General features: G+C 44.1%; 1 protein-coding gene across 1 annotated transcript in view; it reads right to left on the minus strand.

Annotated features, from left to right (window-relative positions):
• LOC140210924 (dynein axonemal heavy chain 8-like) overlaps nt 1-19163 on the minus strand; it is a 504855-nt gene that overhangs the window by 20741 nt on the left and 464951 nt on the right. The window contains exons 82-85 of the mRNA XM_072280194.1: nt 15276-15392; nt 14224-14325; nt 10814-10974; nt 396-552 (exon numbers count right to left, since the gene is read on the minus strand). Coding sequence (XP_072136295.1) covers nt 396-552; nt 10814-10974; nt 14224-14325; nt 15276-15392 — 537 coding nt within the window. The remainder of the gene's footprint in view (nt 1-395; nt 553-10813; nt 10975-14223; nt 14326-15275; nt 15393-19163) is intronic.

Raw genomic sequence — 19163 nt, forward strand, 5'->3', positions numbered from 1 at the left:
GACCTCTTTATTTAATCTTGGTCTTCATGGCAGGGCCACATGGTCTATTGCAGCTCATTTATTGTGTCTAACTAATATTTAATTCTAGGACCATATGTAGTGTCCATAGAAAATTGGATTAGTTGATGGCTATGAGACATAATTGGTTACAAGATGGGGAAATGTGATTGATGGAGTAGCTCTGAGAGCAGGCATATATCAAATGGGACTCCTACATTATAAGGAAAAATGAAAATATGAAATTAATAAAGCAGAACGTTTGTTTTAGTCTAATGCAGTGAATCTAAAATCAGTGGCTCATTTTCTAGTATTCCAAGGTGGTGTACTCACATCATCAACGCCCCTAAAACTAGTTACAGCCATGATACCCTTTCAATCAGTAGCAGTAAAAATACCTCATGTGCTACATAATCTGGAGGCAGCTTTTTCAGCATACTCTCAGCGAGTTTGAAGACAGTGGCTTCTCTCGTCTCACCCCCTCCTCCACCACTTTCTTTTGGCTGGATATTGGTGATAGTGTTGAGAATTTCAGCTGCAGTGTTACTCTGGTACCTGAAGGAAAAGACAGTAAGTGGAAAGAATATTTTAAGACATAGGGTCCACCTTTGCAGATCAGCAGTTATTGACTGTCTTGATCCCAGGATTCCACCCACAGACCTGGCCTTAACTCTGAATTAGCTCATTTTCCCTTCACTGATGCAACATGCAGCTGAAAGAGTAGCACCAACTCCCTTTAGTGACCCCATAGCCCAAACAATCATTGGAACATGATGCTACAGTGGATTAACAACCTTAGTGAGCACTGATAAGTTTCAAGGTTGTTGTGTATAAAGGATGCTCAAGAACGTCATGCACTTCAACCTATCTCCTTAGCCACAAATGAAGTTTCAGAGTACTGAAGCATAGCCAGTGTTGTCCCCGTTTAAGAATGGCAATAGGGATAAATCACAAAGTGATAGGCCAGTGATCCTTACATCAGTGCCTGAGAAGATTCTTAGTAACAGGATTTACACATATCTGGAAAATCATAGATACATTAAGGATAGTAAGCATGATTGTGTTTAAGGGACATCAGGTCGACAAACTAGATTGAGTTTTTTGAACTGATGAAGATGAGGGTAGGACTGTGGTAGCTGTATACTTTAAAGTCCATGTAAAGGTTTAGTAAAGGTTTTGACAAGGTCCTTAATGGCAGACTGATCCTAAAGATTAAGGTTCATTGGATCTACGTATAGAGACTTGGTAGACTGGATTTAAACACACACAACACGCTGGAGGAACTCAGCAGGTCAGGCAGCATCTGTGGAAACAAACAGTCAACGTTTCGGGCCAAGACCCTTCATCAGGACTGAAGAGGGAGGGAGCAGGGGCCCTATAAATAAGGTGAGGGGAGGGTGGGAAGGAGAAGGCTGGTAGGTGCCAGGTGAAAAACCAGTAAGGGGAAAGATCAAGGGGTGGGGGAGGAGAAGCAGGGAGGGGATAGGCGGGAAAGGTGAAGAAGGAATAGTGGAAAGCACAATGGGTAGTAGGAGGAGTGGGAACCATGAGGGAGGTGATAGGCAGCTGGAGGAGGGGGCAGAGTGAAACTGGGATGGGGGAAGGGAGGGGGAGGGAATTACCGGAAGTTGGAGAATTCAATGTTAATGCCAAGGGGCTGGAGACTACCTAGATGGTATATGAGGTGTTGCACCTCCAACCTGAGTTTGGCCTCATCATGGCAGTAGAGGAGGCCATGTATGGACATATCTGAATGGGAATGTGAAGCAGAGTTGAAGTGGGTGACAACCGTGAGGTCCTGTCTGTTGTGGAGGACGGAGCGGAGGTGCTCGACGAAGTGGTCCCCCAATCTGCATTGGGTCTTACCGATGTAGAGGAGGCTGCACCGGATGCAATATATGACCCCAACAGACTCACAAGTGAAGTGTTGACTCTCATAACTACCTCAACTATACTTCTTCCCACCCTGCCACATGCAAAGATGCAATTTCTTATTCACAGTTCCTCCATCTCCACCTCATCTGCTCCCAGGATAAGGCTTTCCAATCTAGGACATCTCACATGTCCTCTTTCTTTAAGGATCGTGGTTTCCCTTCTGCCGTTATCAATGATGCCCTCACCCGCATCTCCTCCATTTCCTGCACTTAGGCCATCACCACAACAGGGACAGAGTTCCCCTTGTCCTCACCTACAACCCCACCAGCCTCCGGATCCAGCACATTACCCTCCACAACTTCCGCCACCTTCAACAGGACCCCACGACTAAGCACATCTTTCCCTCTCCACCCTCTCCACTTTCCACAGGGATCATTCCCTCCATGACTCCCTGGTCCACACGTCTCTCCCTACGGATCTCTCACCCAGCACCTATCCCTGTAAGCGTAAGTGCTACACCTGTCCCCACACCTCCTCTCTCACCACCATTCAGGGTCCCAGTCCTTCCAGGTGAGGCAACACTTCACTTGTGAGTCTGTTGGGGTCATCTATTGCATCCGGTGCTCCTGGTGCGGCCTTCTCTACATCGGTGAGACCCGACGCAGATCAGGGGACCGCTTCATCAAGCACCTCCGCTCTATCCGCCACAACAGACATGATCTCCTGGTTGCCACCCACTTCAACTCTGCTTCACATTCCCTTTTGGATATGTCCATACAGGGCCTCCTCTACTGCCATGATGAGGCCAAACTCAGGTTGGAGGAGCAACACCTCATATACCGTCTGGGTAGTCTCCAGCCCCTTAGTATGAACACTGAATTCTCCAACTTCTGGTAATTCCCTCCCCATCCCAGTCTCACTCTGCCTCCTCCTCCAGCTGCCTATCACCTCTCTCATGGCTCTGCCTCCTTCTACTACTCATTGTGCTTTCCCCCATTCCTTCTTCACCTTTCCTGCCTATCCCCTCCTCCACCCCTTGATATTTCCCCTTACTGGTTTTTCACCTGGCACCTACCAGCCTTCTCCTTCCCACCCTCCCCCCACCTTCTTTATAGGGCCCCTGCCTCCTCCCTCTTCAGTCCTGACGAAGGGTCTTGGCCCGAAACGTTGACTGTTCGTTTCCACGGATGCTGCCCAAACATCACCTCAGAGATTTAAGATTACAGGGTCATCCAAAGACACAGAGGTTCATGTGAGCATATCATAGTTCTTCTCTAGGCATACATAAAAGGCATTGAGCTCATCCAGAAGTGATGGGTCTTTGATGCACAACTAAATGTTTCCCTATAGTTCAGAATAATGATCTATCTGATACACCTAAAATAACAAAATGACTTCCAAGGATAGACAGACGGAAATAATATCCATTGGTGGGAGTTTCCAGTTGGAACGTGTATAGTCTTAAATATAGGATATATAGGGGGAAATTGAAGCATGTCTTAATGGCACAAAGAGAAGCAGGTATCTTCCCAGGGACATAGTTGCTAGGACAATATGGTTCTTGTAGGAGCGTCGACAAAAATTGGCACAAACGTAATTACTCCTAATGCTCTTTATTGAAACCCAGCAAATGGCAACGTCGTGTATATACATGGTGAGCTTAACCCTTAACAGTCTGGGTGAATTCTGCCTAATGAAATTAAGGAATCATTACACACACAACACCACCCCCCGCCAAGAATCCAAGAATTCACCCTAGCAGACAAAGTCAAACGAGCAGGAGCCTGCAAAACTCAGCCAAACCTACTCCTGCTTTTATGGGCAGGTGCTGGGGTGGAAGAACAGTCAATGTCAGAAGGTCTAGAGGTGGGAGGCCAGCCCCTCCATGGGAGCTGAGCCACTTCCACTGGAGAGTCCAGGTCCAAATGGGCAGGCTTGAGACGATCCACAGAAACACTGTCTAGAATACTTCCAAAGTCCAGCATAAAAACTTATCCCCCACTTCCAACATGCAGAATGGGCAGTCATAACGTGGCCACAGGGGACTCTGATGTCCATCATAATGCACAAACACCAAAGCTCGGATGTAAACTGCATCCCTCGGTCTGAAGAGATATCCAACGGGATGCCAAACCGAGAGCTCCATAAGCCAATGAACGCTCACGCCACCTCCACAGATGAAATGGACAACAGCGGCACTACCTCTGGCTAACATGTGATCCTATCAAAGATGGTGAGGAGCTGAGTAAACCTGCGGGACAGTGGTAACAGGTCAACTAAATCCACATTCACGCAGTCAAAACACCGCTCAGGGACTACGTGTGATGCACCTTTGCACGCTGACATGCCAAACAAGCACTTGCACAGTTCCTGATATCCTTCTTAAGCCCATGCCACACAAACTTTCCTGTCACCAGTTTCTGCAATACCCTCCGGGCTGGGTGAGAAAGTCTGTGGACTGCATTGAAAATGCACCACCGTCAGCTCACTGGCACAACCAGCCTGGGTCACCCCGTTGACGCATTGCACAGTGAAATGCTGCTATCACTGAAGTGAAATGCTGCTATCACTGAAAGCACATCCACCAAATTCACCCCTGTGTCTGTGTCTGCTGAACACAGTGCTTGCATGCTTGGATCCGAAACCTGGTCTGCCACCATCTGAGCATAGTCCACGCCCAAATGAACAGCACCAGTGACGGACCAGTGTAGTCAGCCACAAGGTTACGCTTCCCCGCAATATGCAGGATGTCTGTGGTGAACTCTGAAATAAAAGAAAGATGGCGCAGCTGTGGAGCAGACCAAGGTTCAGAGAGCTTAGCCCTGGCGAATGTTAGGGGCTTATGATCTACAAATGGGCAGCCTTCTTGGAGAAAATGAAAACGCCGCACTGCCAAGTACAGGCCAAGAAGCTCACAGTCGATTGTGTTGTACTTGTGCTCGCAGGGGTGAGGCTGACAGCTATAAAAGGTGAGAGGCTGCCAAGCGCTGTTAACCAACTGCTCATGTACTGCGCCGACCAAGTAATCCGACGCTTCCATGTTGAGATGATCAGTGAGTCTGGGAGGGGATGCACCTGCAGCATTGCATTAGACAATGTCTGCTTAGTGTCCGAGAATGTCTTGGACCTTTCCTCCATCCAGTCCATGATGTGCTTGGCTGCTTTGTCCTTAATAGCCTCGTAGAGGCGGTACATGAGCTGAGCCGCTTTGGGGACAAAACAGCGATAGAAGTTCACTGCAGAGCCTTAATGGTGACTGGCCAAGAGAAGCGCTTAACAACCTCAACCTTAGCCAGCGGGGGAACTGCCCCCACTGCATTAACACAGTGTCTGAGGAAATCGACCACAGACAGTCCAAGCTGGCACTTTGCCAGGTTGATGATAAGACCGTGCCGACTAAGGCAGTTGAAAAGGGTTCTCAATTGTAAGAGATGTTCGTCCCTGGAAGAGCTGGCTAACAAAATGGCAAACCAGAGAACATTGACAACGAGGCGCTGAAAGGTCTGAGCCACGTTCTTCAGGACAAATGGCTTTCAAAGGAACTCAAACAAACCAAACGGTGTAATAACAGCGGTTTTAGGTATGTCACTCAGGTGGACAGGGACCTAGTGATAACCATGAACGAGGTCCACCTTCGAGAAAATAATTTTCCTTGCCAAGCGGGAAGAGAAATCCTGGATGTGCAGGATTGGGTATCGGTCAGGGGTCGTGGCGTTGTTGAGGTGGCAGTAATTGCCACATGGATGCCACCTGCCCCCTGGTTTTCGCACGATGTGCAGAGAGGAAGCCCATGGACTGCTGGACAGCCTAATGATGCCCAAGCACTCCATGGTGTCAAACTCAGCCTTGGCAACGACTAGCTTCTCCGGGTTGAGGCGTCTGACGCAGATGTGAGTGGGCATGCTGGTGGTGAAGATGTGGTGCTCCACCCCGTGTCTAGCAGTGGAGGATGAGCAGGTGGTCACGGTCAGGTCTGGAAACTCTGCAAGGAGGTGGAGGAAGTGGTTGGAGGCGGAAAGGGCACTGGACAGTTTTGAATTGCCGGTGGCGTAGAGTGTTCCGGAGAGGGAGTAGAAATTCTCTGCGTTGACGAGGTGCTGGTTCTGGCCATCAACGAGAAGGCTGTTGATGCAGAGGAAGTTGGCCCCTAGCAGGGGTGTAGACACCACCGCCAACACAAAATTCCAGCGGAACTTCTGCCGAAGCACAAAGCCATCTCACGCTTACCAGAATGCCATTTGCAGCCTGGAGAGATGGTCCATATCCCCCAGTTCGTATGTCCAACTTAGATGCGGGTAGGATGCTCACCTGAGCACTCATGTCACAGAGGAAAAGCACCTAGAAACAGAGTGTGTAATGAACAACAAACTGCCTGACCTGCCAGTGCCTATAGCAGCTAATGGGGTGCCAGACATTCCGTTTCCCAACTCCTTGAACCCACAGGGTGGGGGCACTTCTTAGATCTCAGCCCAAACCTCACATGGTAGAAACACAGGATAGGAGACCATCATTGAGCCACAGCGATTGTCTCATGTTCAGGTGGCAGTGAGGTGGTGAAGCCAACCAGCCGCATGGACGCATAGGCCCTCTTGGTGATGGAAAACTCCTTGTCAGCCACTCTCACTAGATCCCGGAGGCCTTCAAGGGGAAAGCCAGCCAGGGTCGACTGTTCCTTGCATGGTAGTTGTTGCAGCAAGAGCTCTCTGAAGATGAAATATGGCTGAAGTCCACCAAGGAGGGACAACATGAGGTCCCTCAACTCCGATGGCTTGGAGTCACCTAGGCCGTGCAGTGAGAGGAGCCAACAGGCGTGCTCAGAACTAGAAAGTTTGAAAGTTTCTACAAGGAGTTGCTTAAGAGTTTCGTACCTGCTGACTTCCATGAGGTGCTGGACACTCATCACCCTGGTCACCATAGAGCAGTCTAATGCTGTGATGACGTAGTAATATTTCGTGTTGTCTTATGAGATTCTCTCCACTGCGAACTGGGCCTCTGCCTGAGTGAACCAAAAGGTGACATATTCCTGCCAGAGTTCAGGGAGCTTGAGAGCAATGGCGTTTGCAGTCATAATTGTAAAATGAGCAAGATCACTCCGGAATCGTTTGGAGAGAGTGTCTATGTTACTATGGTCCATCTACAAGGCTTAGTGTTTTGTGGAGAGCAGGTACAGCATATGCTCTCTAATCATCCTGGTAAACCTCTTCTCCCCCCTTTCCAAAGCCTTGACATCCTTCCAATAATGGAGCAACCAGAACAGTATGCAATACTCCAGATGTGGCCTAACTAGAGTTTTATAAAGTTGCAACATCACTTCCTGACTTTTGAACTCAATGCCTAGACTAATAAAGGCAAGCATGCCACAAATTTTCTTAGCCACCTGTCAATTTTTGTAGCCAATTTCAGGCAGTTATGAACTTGGACTCCAAGATCCCTCAGCTCCTCAACACTGTTAAGGGTCTTTAGTGTACTGCCTCTTTACATTTGATCTACCAAGGTGCAACACTTCACATTTGGTTGGGTTAAACTTCATCTGTTATTTCTCTGCCCATATCTGCAAATGATCAATATCCTATACTTTATACTTTATTGTCGCCAAACAATTGATACTAGAACGTACAATCATCAAAGCGATATTTGATTCTGCGCTTCCCGCTCCCTGGATTACAAATATTAAATATTAAAACTATTTAAAATGGTAAAAATTAGTAAATATTAAAAATTTAAATTATAAATCATAAATAGAAAATAGAAAAATGGAAAGTAAGGTAGTGCAAAAAAACCGAGAGGTAGGTCCGGATATTTGAGGGTACGGCCCATATCCGGGTCAGGATCCGTTCAGCAGTCTTATCACAGTTGGAAAGAAGCTGTTCCCAAATCTGGCCATACGAGTCTTCAAGCTCCTGAGCCTTCTCCCGGAGGGAAGAGGGACGAAAAGTGTATTTTTGTTGTATTCCTTGTTGTATTCTTTGCCTGTCTTCAATCCTATCCACACTACCACTAATCTTTGTATCATCTGAAAACTTCCTAACCCATTGACCTGCATTTTCATCCAGATCATATATACATCACAAACAGCAAAGCATCCAGTACAGATCCCTACGGAACAACACTATGACAGACCTCCAGTTAGAAAAAGTCCCTTCGATCACTACCCTCTGTCTTCTATGGGCAAACCGGTTCTGAATCGAAATGGCAAATTCACCATGGATCCCATGCATCTTAATCTTCTGGATGAACCTCCCATGAGGGACCTAGTCTAACACCTTACTAAAATCCATGTGGACAACATTCACAACTCTACCTTGATTACATCGTCAAAAAACTCAATCAAGTTAGTAAGACAGACTTGTCCTGCACAAAAGCCATACTGTTTCTCCCTACTTAGCCCATAGTGTTCCAAATGCTCATAAATCCTGTCCCTAGGAATTCTCTCTAGTAACTTCCCTACTACTAATGTGAGACTCACTGGTCCATAGTTTCCAGGGTTATCCCTGGTTCACTTCTTAAATAATGGAACAACATTAACTATGTACAGTACTCACTAGTCCTCTGGGAACTCGCCTATGGCTGGAGAGGACAAAGATATTGGTCAACCCCAAGTAATCTTGTCTCTTGTCTTTCTCAGTAACCTGGTGTGTATCTCATCAGGCCCTGGGGACATCCACCTTTATGCTCTTTAAGAGACCCAGCACCAGCTCCTCCTTTATCTCAAAATGCCCAAGCAGATCAACACGTTCAGCATTGATCTTCCTATCCTTCACATCTTTCTGCTTGGTAAATACTGATGTAAAGTACTCATTAAGGACTTTACCCAATTCTTCCACATCCTAGCAAATGTTCCCCCTTTATCCTTGAGTTGTCCTATCCTCTCCCTAATTACCCTCTTGCTCTTGATGTATGTATCAAATGCCTTGAGATTCTCTTTAATCCTACTTGCTAAAGACTTTTCATGACCCCTCTTGGCATTCCTAATTCCCTTCTGGAGTTCTTTTCTGACTTCTTTAACATTCAAGGGCTGTATTTGATTCTAGCTTCCTGAGCTTTACATACTTTTCCTTTTTCTACTTAACTAAATTTGTCACTTCTCTCGACATCCAAGGTTCTCTCACTGTGCCATCCTGTCCTTCCTTCTGACTGAAACATACTTGCCCTGTACTTTGTGCAGTTGTTCTTTAAAAACCTCCACATGTCATATGTGGACATCCAAAAACAGCTGTTCCCACTTAACTCTCCCTAATTCTTGCCTAATGCTCCCATAATTTGCCCTGTTACAATCGAGACTCTCAGGCAAGATCCATTCTTATCCTTAAAACTTAAAACTTAAGGAGTTGTGGTTACTGTTCCTTAGCTGCTCACCCACTGAAAGGTCCATCACCAGGCCCAACACCAGATACAGTACAGTTCTATTCTTGTTGGACTATCAACATATTAATTTAAGAAACCCTCCTGGATGCAGCTAACACATTCTTCTCCTCTTGCACTAAGAAGGTTCCAGTTTATATTAGGGAAGTTGAAGTCCCCTATGACAACAACACTATGGTCTTCCATCTTTCCTTAATCTGCCTGCATATCTGTTTCTCAATGTCCTGATAGCTATTGGGGGGGCAAGAGAATGCAGTACAAACCCATCAGAGTCATTGAACCCTACCTTCTATTGCTGATTCATAGGAACATAGGAACATAGAAAACCTACAGCACAATACAGGCTCTTCGACCCACAAAGCTGTACAGAACAAGTCCCTACCTTAGAACTACCTAGGCTTTACCCATAGCCCTCTATTTTTCTAAGCTCCATGTAGCCATCCAGTAGTCTCTTAAAAGACCCTACTGTTTCTGCCTCCACCACCGCCGCTGGCAGCCCATTCCACGCACTCACCACTATGCATAAAAAAAACCTACCCCTGACGTCTCCTCTGTACCTACTTCCAAGTACCTGAAAAGTATGCCCTCTCATGCTAGCCATTTCAGCCCTGGGGAAACGCCTCTGACTATCCACATGATTAATGCCTCTCATTATCTTGTACACATCTATCAGGTCACCCCTCATCCTCCGTCACTCCAAGGGGAAAAGGCTGAGTTCGCTCAACCTATTCTGATAAGGTAAACTCCCCAATCCAGGCAACATCCTTGTAAATCTCCTCTGCACCCTTTCTATGGTTTCCATATCCTTCCTGTAGTGAGGTGACCAGAACTGAGCACAGTACTCCAAGTGGGGTCTGACCAGGGTCCTATATAGCTGCAACATTACCTCTCGGTTCTTAAACTCAATCCCACGATTGATGAAGACCAATGCACCGTATGCCTTCTTAACCACAGAGTGAACCTGCGCAGCAGCCTTGAGTGTCCTATGGACTTGGACGTCGAGATTCCTCTTATCCTCCACACTGCCAAGAGTCTTACCATTAATGCTATATTCTGTCATCATATTTGACCTACCAAAATGAACCACCTCACACTTATCTGGGTTGAACTCCATCTGCCACTTCTCAGCCCAGCTTTGCATCCTATCAATGTCCTGTTGTAACCTCTGACAGCCCTCCACACTATCCACAACACCCCCAACCTTTGTGTCATCAGCAAATTTACTAACCCATCCCGGCACTTCCTCATCCAGATCATTTATAAAAGTCACAAAAAGTAGGGGTCCCAGAACAGATCCCTGAGGCACACCACTGGTCACCGGCCTCCATGCAGAATATGATCCGCCTACAACCACTCTTTGCCTTCTATGGGCAAGCGAGTTCATCTGGAAATACTAAGTCCCTGGATAGTGTGATGGGAAGAGGTGAAGGGAGAGGACAAAACTTACATCTTCTGTGATTGCAAGGGGAAGGGTGATAAGAAAAAGAGTCATTGGTGGGAATGGATGAGTGGGAGAGGGAATTTGAATTAATGTTTCCCTTGTCAATACTTGATAAGAATTAACAAGTAATTTACTCACGTGATGTCAGCATTTGGATGAAGGCCAAACACCTGAGGAGTATCAGTGATGGGTAGAGTTTGGATATATTCCAGATAGCTCTCAATGTTCGGACATATTGGAATAATATAATCAGTATAAAAACTGAATTTGGGATCAAACATTTTCTCGTTGAACCACACCTATATGTGAAGTAAATTAAGCTGTTACCTTAGCAAAGCAGATTAATTTGACTCTCCATGAAAGGATAAAGTAGGGCATCAGTTTTCCTATAAACATACTCTTATAGTTTATAGAAAGAGACTAGCTTCAAGCAAAAACACTTGGTTCATTGTTCTGAGCTTTATTCCCCTTCCTCTCTATTTTCTCCTATTCATTATTCTTTTCTACAATACCTTCTAAGATGACGGTACTTGCAAAAATATTATTATAGAAACATGCTTGTTTGTCAAATGGGTCACCCTTAAATAATAGCTAATAGAATGAAATTTATAATCCAGTCTGTTTAAGAAATTGATGGTGGTCCAGTGCTGAGTGCTTGCTGTTTTGTTGTCCAGTCAGATCTGAAGATGAAATCATGAATAAGCCTCAGGTTTCCTGACTTGAACGAATACTTGAAAAGTAAACATCAATCTGCACAAATACTAAGTGCAAAATTATTTTAAAATTATTGCAAAAGTAAACTGGATGCCTAGATGTAAAAGGAATTACACTGAAAGTTGTCTCTTTCACAAAACAAATCTCAACTCTGAAATGAATTAATTACCATTGCATGTTTCTGGTAGTTACACTCATTTTGGGTTTTCCTGAGCACTCTAAAAATTCTAAAAATTGTTTTTTATGGACCCAAGGACAGCACAATAGTGATGATCAATAAAGTTTTGAATTTCTTTTAATTTAGAGTCATAGAGTCATGTAGTAATACAGCACATATATAAGCCCTTCAGCCCAATTAGTCTATACCAACTATATTGCCTACCCAGCTCATCACAATTTTCTGTGTTCAGCTCACTTACCTCCTCCTTGCCATTTCTTATTTCCCTTCAAATAGGCTTACCCAATCAATCTCTGCTAGATCAAGTCTAATTCCCCTAAAATTAATCCTGTTCCATTTTACGACCCTACCCTGTGGACCTGTCCAAGCCTTTTCCATTTGTCTTAAAACTTATACAATTATGGTCATTAGAATTATGCTTTACCCAGAAATAGGTGACTGCATCTCAATCTAATTAGATAATTAATCTCATTCCCCCTAAACCAGTTCTCAGTTTGTACTTTTGCTAAGGCTAAAGAAGTGTTAAATGTAATGAAGAATTTTACCTCCATCGCCCTTTCAGCTAATACATTCCAGGGCAAAATTGCCCTTCATTTAAAAAAAGTTCTTCTCCCCCCTCCTAATTCAGAAATTCTAATAAACACCTTAAATCTATATTCTCTCAAAAGGGGAAGGTGAAGCAACAAACAGACTGCCGGAGAAGCTCAGCAGGTCAGGCAGCATCTATGGAAAATAGATATAGAAATGTGAGTTTATAAGACAAAATAGTGTTAGTCTGGGGGGGGTGTGAGAGAGGGGAAGAGGAGGGGGGATGGTTAACTCGCCCCCACTGCATGGTTAACTTGATTGAGGGATACGTGTGGTGGCACAGTGCATCGAACGATGGGTGAGACTAACGATTCGCTTCCTCTTTCTATACGAGGTATGATTAATAATCAGGTGCAGAATGAGACTGGGAAGCCTACAGATGAGTTTGTGTGAGTCCAATGCACAGTATCGAGGGTTCATCCCTCTGTAGTTGAGTGGGAATAATAGGGTGAAACATGATACCCCATAGATGCGGTAATTATAACAGTTCCACAAATAGCTACATCGTCACTGGCTACACTAACACCAGAAATAAGAAAGTAAAGGTCAGGGCTGCACAGTCTAAAGAAAGTATAGGGGTGGGAAGGCCAATTGAGGTATTAACCCATGATTGATCCACAGAGAAATGTTTCTGACTATGTTTAAAGCAGGTGGAAAAGGTAAATTGATGATATCCCCACACAGACCATGTATGCCACATCAGTGACAAAAAGAAAGCCTGTGATAATAACAAAGTTTAGTTTAGTACCCCTCCCATGACTCAGACTGAGGTAAAAAGAATAGTAAAAAGAATTATTGACAGCATGGAGATAGGAATCGCAGAAAGTAGCACAGTGCTCCCTGGCCTGCCGTCTAGGGGTTCAGTCAGGGTCCGTAGGCAGACAGAACTATGAAGCCTTGTATAGTTAATGATGGTAGGATGGGAATAATTAAAAGGTTATTGCTTTGTGAGATCAATTGGTTGTTGTGGGGGGGGGGGGGGAACCACCAATGGAAGCCTGAATTTCATTACTTGAAAACATAATTGGAATTAATGTGCAGCAGGGACAGACAGTAGAGACTGAACTGGGAAAATTCACACTTGGCATCTTTAAGGCAGCTGTTTTAGTGGGATTAGTGAAGTGAGAGCCTCTTACGATATCGCCATCTAGTGCCATGGTCTGCATGAAACAGTATACCTCTCAACATCTTTTATTTCCCAGGATAGGCTTCTAAAACCCAGATTTAATGTGAGAGGGGAAAGGTTTAAGAAGGACCAGAGAGGAAACTTTTTAACAAAGAGTGTGGTACATATTTGAATGAGGGGCCCGAGGAAGTGGTAGAGGCAGATATAATTACAACATTTAAAAGACTTTTGTAGAGGTACATGGTTAGGCAAGTTTTAGAGGGATATGAACCCAACACAAGCAAATGGGACTAGCTCAGTTAGGCAACTTGGTCGAAATGGATGAGTTGAGCCAAACTGCCCATTTCCATACTGACTCTAACTAGGTGAGAAAGGGTATAGGAAAGGTGAACCAAGTGGGACCAAGTATGTGGGTGATGGGCAGAAAGAACCAAGTGGGAAAGGATAATGAGTCTTGGTAATGAAAAGAAATAATGAAAGAAACAAAGGAAGAGAGAACCTAGGTGGACTAGAAGCGAGTAAAACGTTATGCAGTCACTTGCCTTAGCTACCCTGACATCACATACAAAACACATGACCTCTACAGCAAGAGGGCAAGGGCAGCAGAGTCATATGAACATCACTAGTTCCCCTTCAAGTTGTATAACATAGTGACTTTGAAATATATTGTTAATTATTCGTCATTGTTAAGTCTAAATCCTGGACCTAGGACTTACTGCAAGAGGACAAGGGGAATATATTCACAAGGATTGAAGAAGTACAAGATGGTCTTGCTTATGATTCTCAGATATTGAAAAATTTTTAAAAATATCTTCTTTGCTCCTAAGGAAACAACTTCATCTTAGTCATTCTCTTCTCAGAATGAATACTCTGGCAAGAGCAAAATCTCCTGTATGTTCTCTATAGTGCCATCATGTTTTTGTTGCAATGGAATGTGATTACCTTGGTAAAGCAGTTAAGTAGTCGTTTGTCAAAGTCATCTGTAACACGTCCCCCATACTGAACTTCTCCAAGCATGTACCGTATAGTATTCCATGACACACCCTGCACAAAATTAAATGCAAGAAAAACTCTCTCATTCAAGTGTACACTAACTCACTGAAGCCAGAAATTTGATTTGGATAGGAAAGTAAATTTATAGATACAAGTTAAATGCAAAACAGCTTATATAGAAAAATATTATGCAATAAACTCTATGATGAGCAGAACTTCCAAACCTTTAACAAAGCTTGTGTCAAAAAACATGTAAACAAGATGATGTAGGAAGAACTTCCACAGAAGTACCAGACAATATTAAGGAACCGAATACTGATCAATAAAATACTTCATAACAAATAATCATGCTGGGAATATTCAATAAATCAGGCACCATCTATGGAGAGAGAACTAGTTCTCTGATGAAAAGTAACAGATGCACAAAAGACTGCAGATTCATAGATTTGAAACAGAGGCGGTCCTCATGCAGGGCTGTCACCCCTAAAGTTTAACTCTAGATGTGACCAGGCCTGATTTTGTGCTAATTGTTCATTACTTCCAATGAAACTCACTAGCACAAAAAACCTGATAATTGCAACTGTGGAGTTCTTTTCTCCCATGTTTATATTTTTAGGAAATTTAAGATGTGTTATATTTTAAATTATCTACTTTTACTTTCTTTACAGTTTTAATTCATCTTTCCCTCTCTTCTTTTTCCTTTTAAGCATACTTATGATTTCAGTTTATTACTTCAGTGTTTCTGTTATTTATTGTGTAGTCAGGGATACATAGCAGATTTCCATACTCACTCACACTTAGGTCCCTCATTGCCCAGTGAGTAGACCATATTTTCAGCAGTCCCAAAAACAATCAATTTTCATTGAAAGGATTCATGGAAAATCTTAGATGTCCTCTCTGAGAAAATCTGGCCCAATATCTTCATATTGGTGTTTATTTCCAAAAAGTTGTTTTATCCCTAAATTCATTATCAACATTTTTTTGCAAAGTTTGAAACTCACCTTCTTTTTATCACAGTCATCCAGGTGATTCTGTATGAACTGGATACTGGCTGTGAAATCTGAGGAGTTAAATTCATATGGAATACACCAACCCAGTGGACCAAACTTTCGCCGCTCCTGACAATTGATAAGAATAATTTTTACTTTAACAATTTAGTTATTAGAACATAGAAAAATACAGCACAGCACAAGCCCTTTGGCCCACAATGTTGTGCTGACCCTTAAACCCCGCCTCCCATATAAACCCCACCTTAAATTCCTCCATATACCTGTCTAGTAGTCTCTTAAATTTCACTGGTGTATCTGCCTCCACCACCAACCACTCTGAGTAAAATACCTTCCTCTAAAATCCCCCTTGAACTTTCCATCCCTTATCCTAAAGCCAAGTCCTCTTGTATTGAGCAGTGGTGCCCTGGGGAAGAAGCGCTGGCTGTCCATTCTATCTATTCCTCTTAATATCTTGTATACCTCTATCATGTCTCCTCTCATCCTCCTTCTTTCCAGAGAGTAAAGCCCTAGCTCCGTTAATCTCTGATCATAATGCATACTCTCTAAACTAGGCAGCATCCTGGTAAATCTCCTCTGTACCCTTTCCAGTGCTTCCACACCCTTCCTAGTGAGGCAACCAGAAATGGACACAGCTCCAAGAGGGAGTTAGATATGGCCCTTGTGGCTAAAGGGATCAGGGGGTATGGGGGGGAAGGCTGGTACAGGGTTCTGAGTTGGATGATCAGCCATGATCATACTGAATGGCAGTGCAGGCTAAAAAGGGCCGAATGGCCTACTCCTGCACCTATTTGCTATGTTTCTATGTTTCTATATTAACCAGAGATTTATAGAGCTGCATCATTACCCCACGACTCTTAAACTCTATCCTTTGACTTATGAAAGCTAACGCTCCATAAGCTTTCTTAACAACCCTATCTACCTGTGAGGCAACTTTCAGGGATCTGTGGACATGTACCCCCAGATCTCTCTGCTCCTCCACACTTCCAAGTATCCTGCCATTTACTTTGTACTCTGCCTTGGAGTTTGTCCTTCCAAAGTGTACAACCTCACACTTTGAACTCCATCTGCCACTTCTCAGCCTACTTCTGCAACCTATCAATGTCTCTCTGCAATCTTCGACAATCCCCTGCACTATCTACAACACCACCAACCTTTGGGTTGTCTGCAAACTTGCCAATCCACCCTTCTACCCCCACATCCAGGTCGTTAATAAAAATCACGAAAAGTAGAGGTCACAGAACCAATCCTTGTGGGACACCACTAGTCACAACCCAACAATCCGAATGTACTCCCTCCACCACGGCCCTCTGCTTTCTGCAGGCAAGCCAACTCTGAATCCACCCGGCCAAACTTCCCTGGATCCTATGCCTTCTGTCTTTCTGAATAAGCCTACCGTGTGGTACCTTGTCAAATGCCTTACTAAAATCCATGTAGATCACATCCACTGCACTACCCTCATCTATATGCCTGGTCACCTCCTCAAAGAACTCTATCAGGCTTGTTAGACACAATCTGCCCTTCACAAAGCCATGCTGACTGTCCCTGATCAGACCATGATTCTCTAAATGCGCATAGATTCTATCTCTAAGAATCTTTTCCAACAGCTTTCCCACCACAGACATAAGGCTCACTGGTCTATAATTACCTGGACTATCCCTACCACTTTTTTTGAACAAGGGGACATTTGCCTCCTTCCAATCCTCCGGTACCATTCCCGTGGACAATGAGATTATAAAGATCCTAGCCAGAGGCTCAGCAATCACTTTCCTGGCCTCGTGGAGCAGCCTGAGGAATATTCTGTCAGGCCCTGGGGACATATCCGTCCGAATGTATTTTAACAACTCCAACACCTCTTCTCCCTTAATATCAACATGCTCCAGAACATCAACCTCACTCATATTGTCCTCACCGTCAGCAAGTTCCCTCTCATTCGTGAATACCAAAGAGAAGTATTCAATGAGGACCTCACTCACTTCCACAGCCTCCAGGCACACCTTCCCACCTTTATCTCCAATCGGTCCTATCTTCACTCCTATCAACCTTTTGTTCTTCACATAATTGAAGAAAGCCTTGGGGTTTTCCTTTACCCTACTCGCCAAGGCCTTCTCATGCCCCCTTCTTGCTCTCCTCAGCCCCTTCTTAAGCTCCTTTCTTGCTACCCTATATTCCTCAATAGACCCATCTGATCCTTGCTTCCTAAACCTCACGTATGCTACCTTCCTCCATCTGACTAGATTCTCCACCTCACTTGTCAGCCATGATTCCTTCACCCTACCATTCTTTATCTTCCTCACCGGGACAAATTTATCTCTAACGTCCTGCAAGAGATCCCTAAACATTGATCACATATCCATAGTACATTTCCCTGCAAAAACACCATCCCAATTCACACCCGCAAGTTCTAGCCTTATAGCCTCATAATTTGCCCTTCCTCAATTAAAAATTTTCCTGTCCTCTCCGATTCTATCCTTTTCCATGATAATGTTAAAGGCCAGGGAGCGGTGGTCACTGTCCCCCAGATGCTCACCCACTGAGAGATCTGTGACCTTACCCAGTTCTTTACCTAATACTAGATCTAGTATGGCAGTCCCCCTAGTTGGCCTGTCAACATACTGTGATAGGAATCCATCCTGGACATGCTTAACAAACTCTGCCTGGTCTAAACCATTGGAACTAATCAGGTGCCAATCAATATTAGGGAAGTTAAAGTCACCCATGATAACAACCCTGTTATTTTTGCACCTTTCCAAAATCTGCCTCCTAATCTGTTCCTCCGCATCTCTGCTGCTACCAAGGGGCCCTATTGAATACTCTCAATAGAGTAACTGCTCCCTTCCTGTTCCTGACTTCCACCCATACTGACTCAAAAGAGGATCCTGCTACATTACCTACCCTTTCTGTAGCTGTAATAGTATCCCTGACCAGTAATGCCACCCCTCCTCCCCTTTCCCCCCTCTCTATCCCTTTTAAAGCACTGAAATCCAAAGTAAGATTATTGTGAGATCCAAAAGCAATCAGATTGAACATGTATTTTTGATGGTCCAGAGTTAATGTAAAAATATTTCTTTCAGTAGTGATTAGATGTGCTGATTCACAGCACCAGATTCCTGGGTTCAAACTTCACCACAGAAGCTATCTTTAAGAAGTTTGCATATTCTTCCTGTTAACAGATTGTTTCCTTTAGGTACTGTAGTTTCCTCACAAAGATGTGTGGATTGGTGGGATAACTGGACACTGTAAATTGCCCCCTAGTGTGTATGTATGTGGTAAAATATGGAGCTATTTGATGAAAATGTGAGGTGAATAAAATCCGGACTAATGTAAGGTTTGCATAAATGGGTTGATAGTCAACGTGGATTTGGTGAGACAAAAGGCCTGATTCTGTGCTGTATGATCCAACAATTTTACGAGGGGTGATTGATAAGTTCATGGCCTAAGGTAAAAGGGGTCAGTTTTAGAAAACCTAGCACAGTTATATTTCAACATAGTCCCCTCCTGCATTTATACACTTAGTCCAGCGGTCGTGGAGCATACGGATCCCTTCTTTGTATAAGTTGGCGCCTTTGACCTCCAGAAAGTGGTCCACAGCAGGGGTGACTGATAAGTTTGTGGCCTAAGGTGGAAGGAGATGAGTTATACAGTTCTCGTTACATGCACGTGCAGTTCAACTCTTTGAGTGATTATGCAGAAAGTTTGAAGTTAATAACTCATCTCCTTCTACCTATGCTGTGATTTGTTAAAGCAAATAGCACTAGAAAAACTGTGAAAGTTGGTAAGAACACTGAGCATAATCGAGTGATGATTGAATGGTTTTGCCAGTGACAGAGCGATGGAGTTGACTTGTCAGGCAGTATAATAATGAACCAAGCTAAGCTGTTC

Source organism: Mobula birostris, chromosome 2 (assembly GCF_030028105.1).
Source record: "Mobula birostris isolate sMobBir1 chromosome 2, sMobBir1.hap1, whole genome shotgun sequence".
NCBI lineage: Eukaryota > Metazoa > Chordata > Chondrichthyes > Myliobatiformes > Myliobatidae > Mobula > Mobula birostris.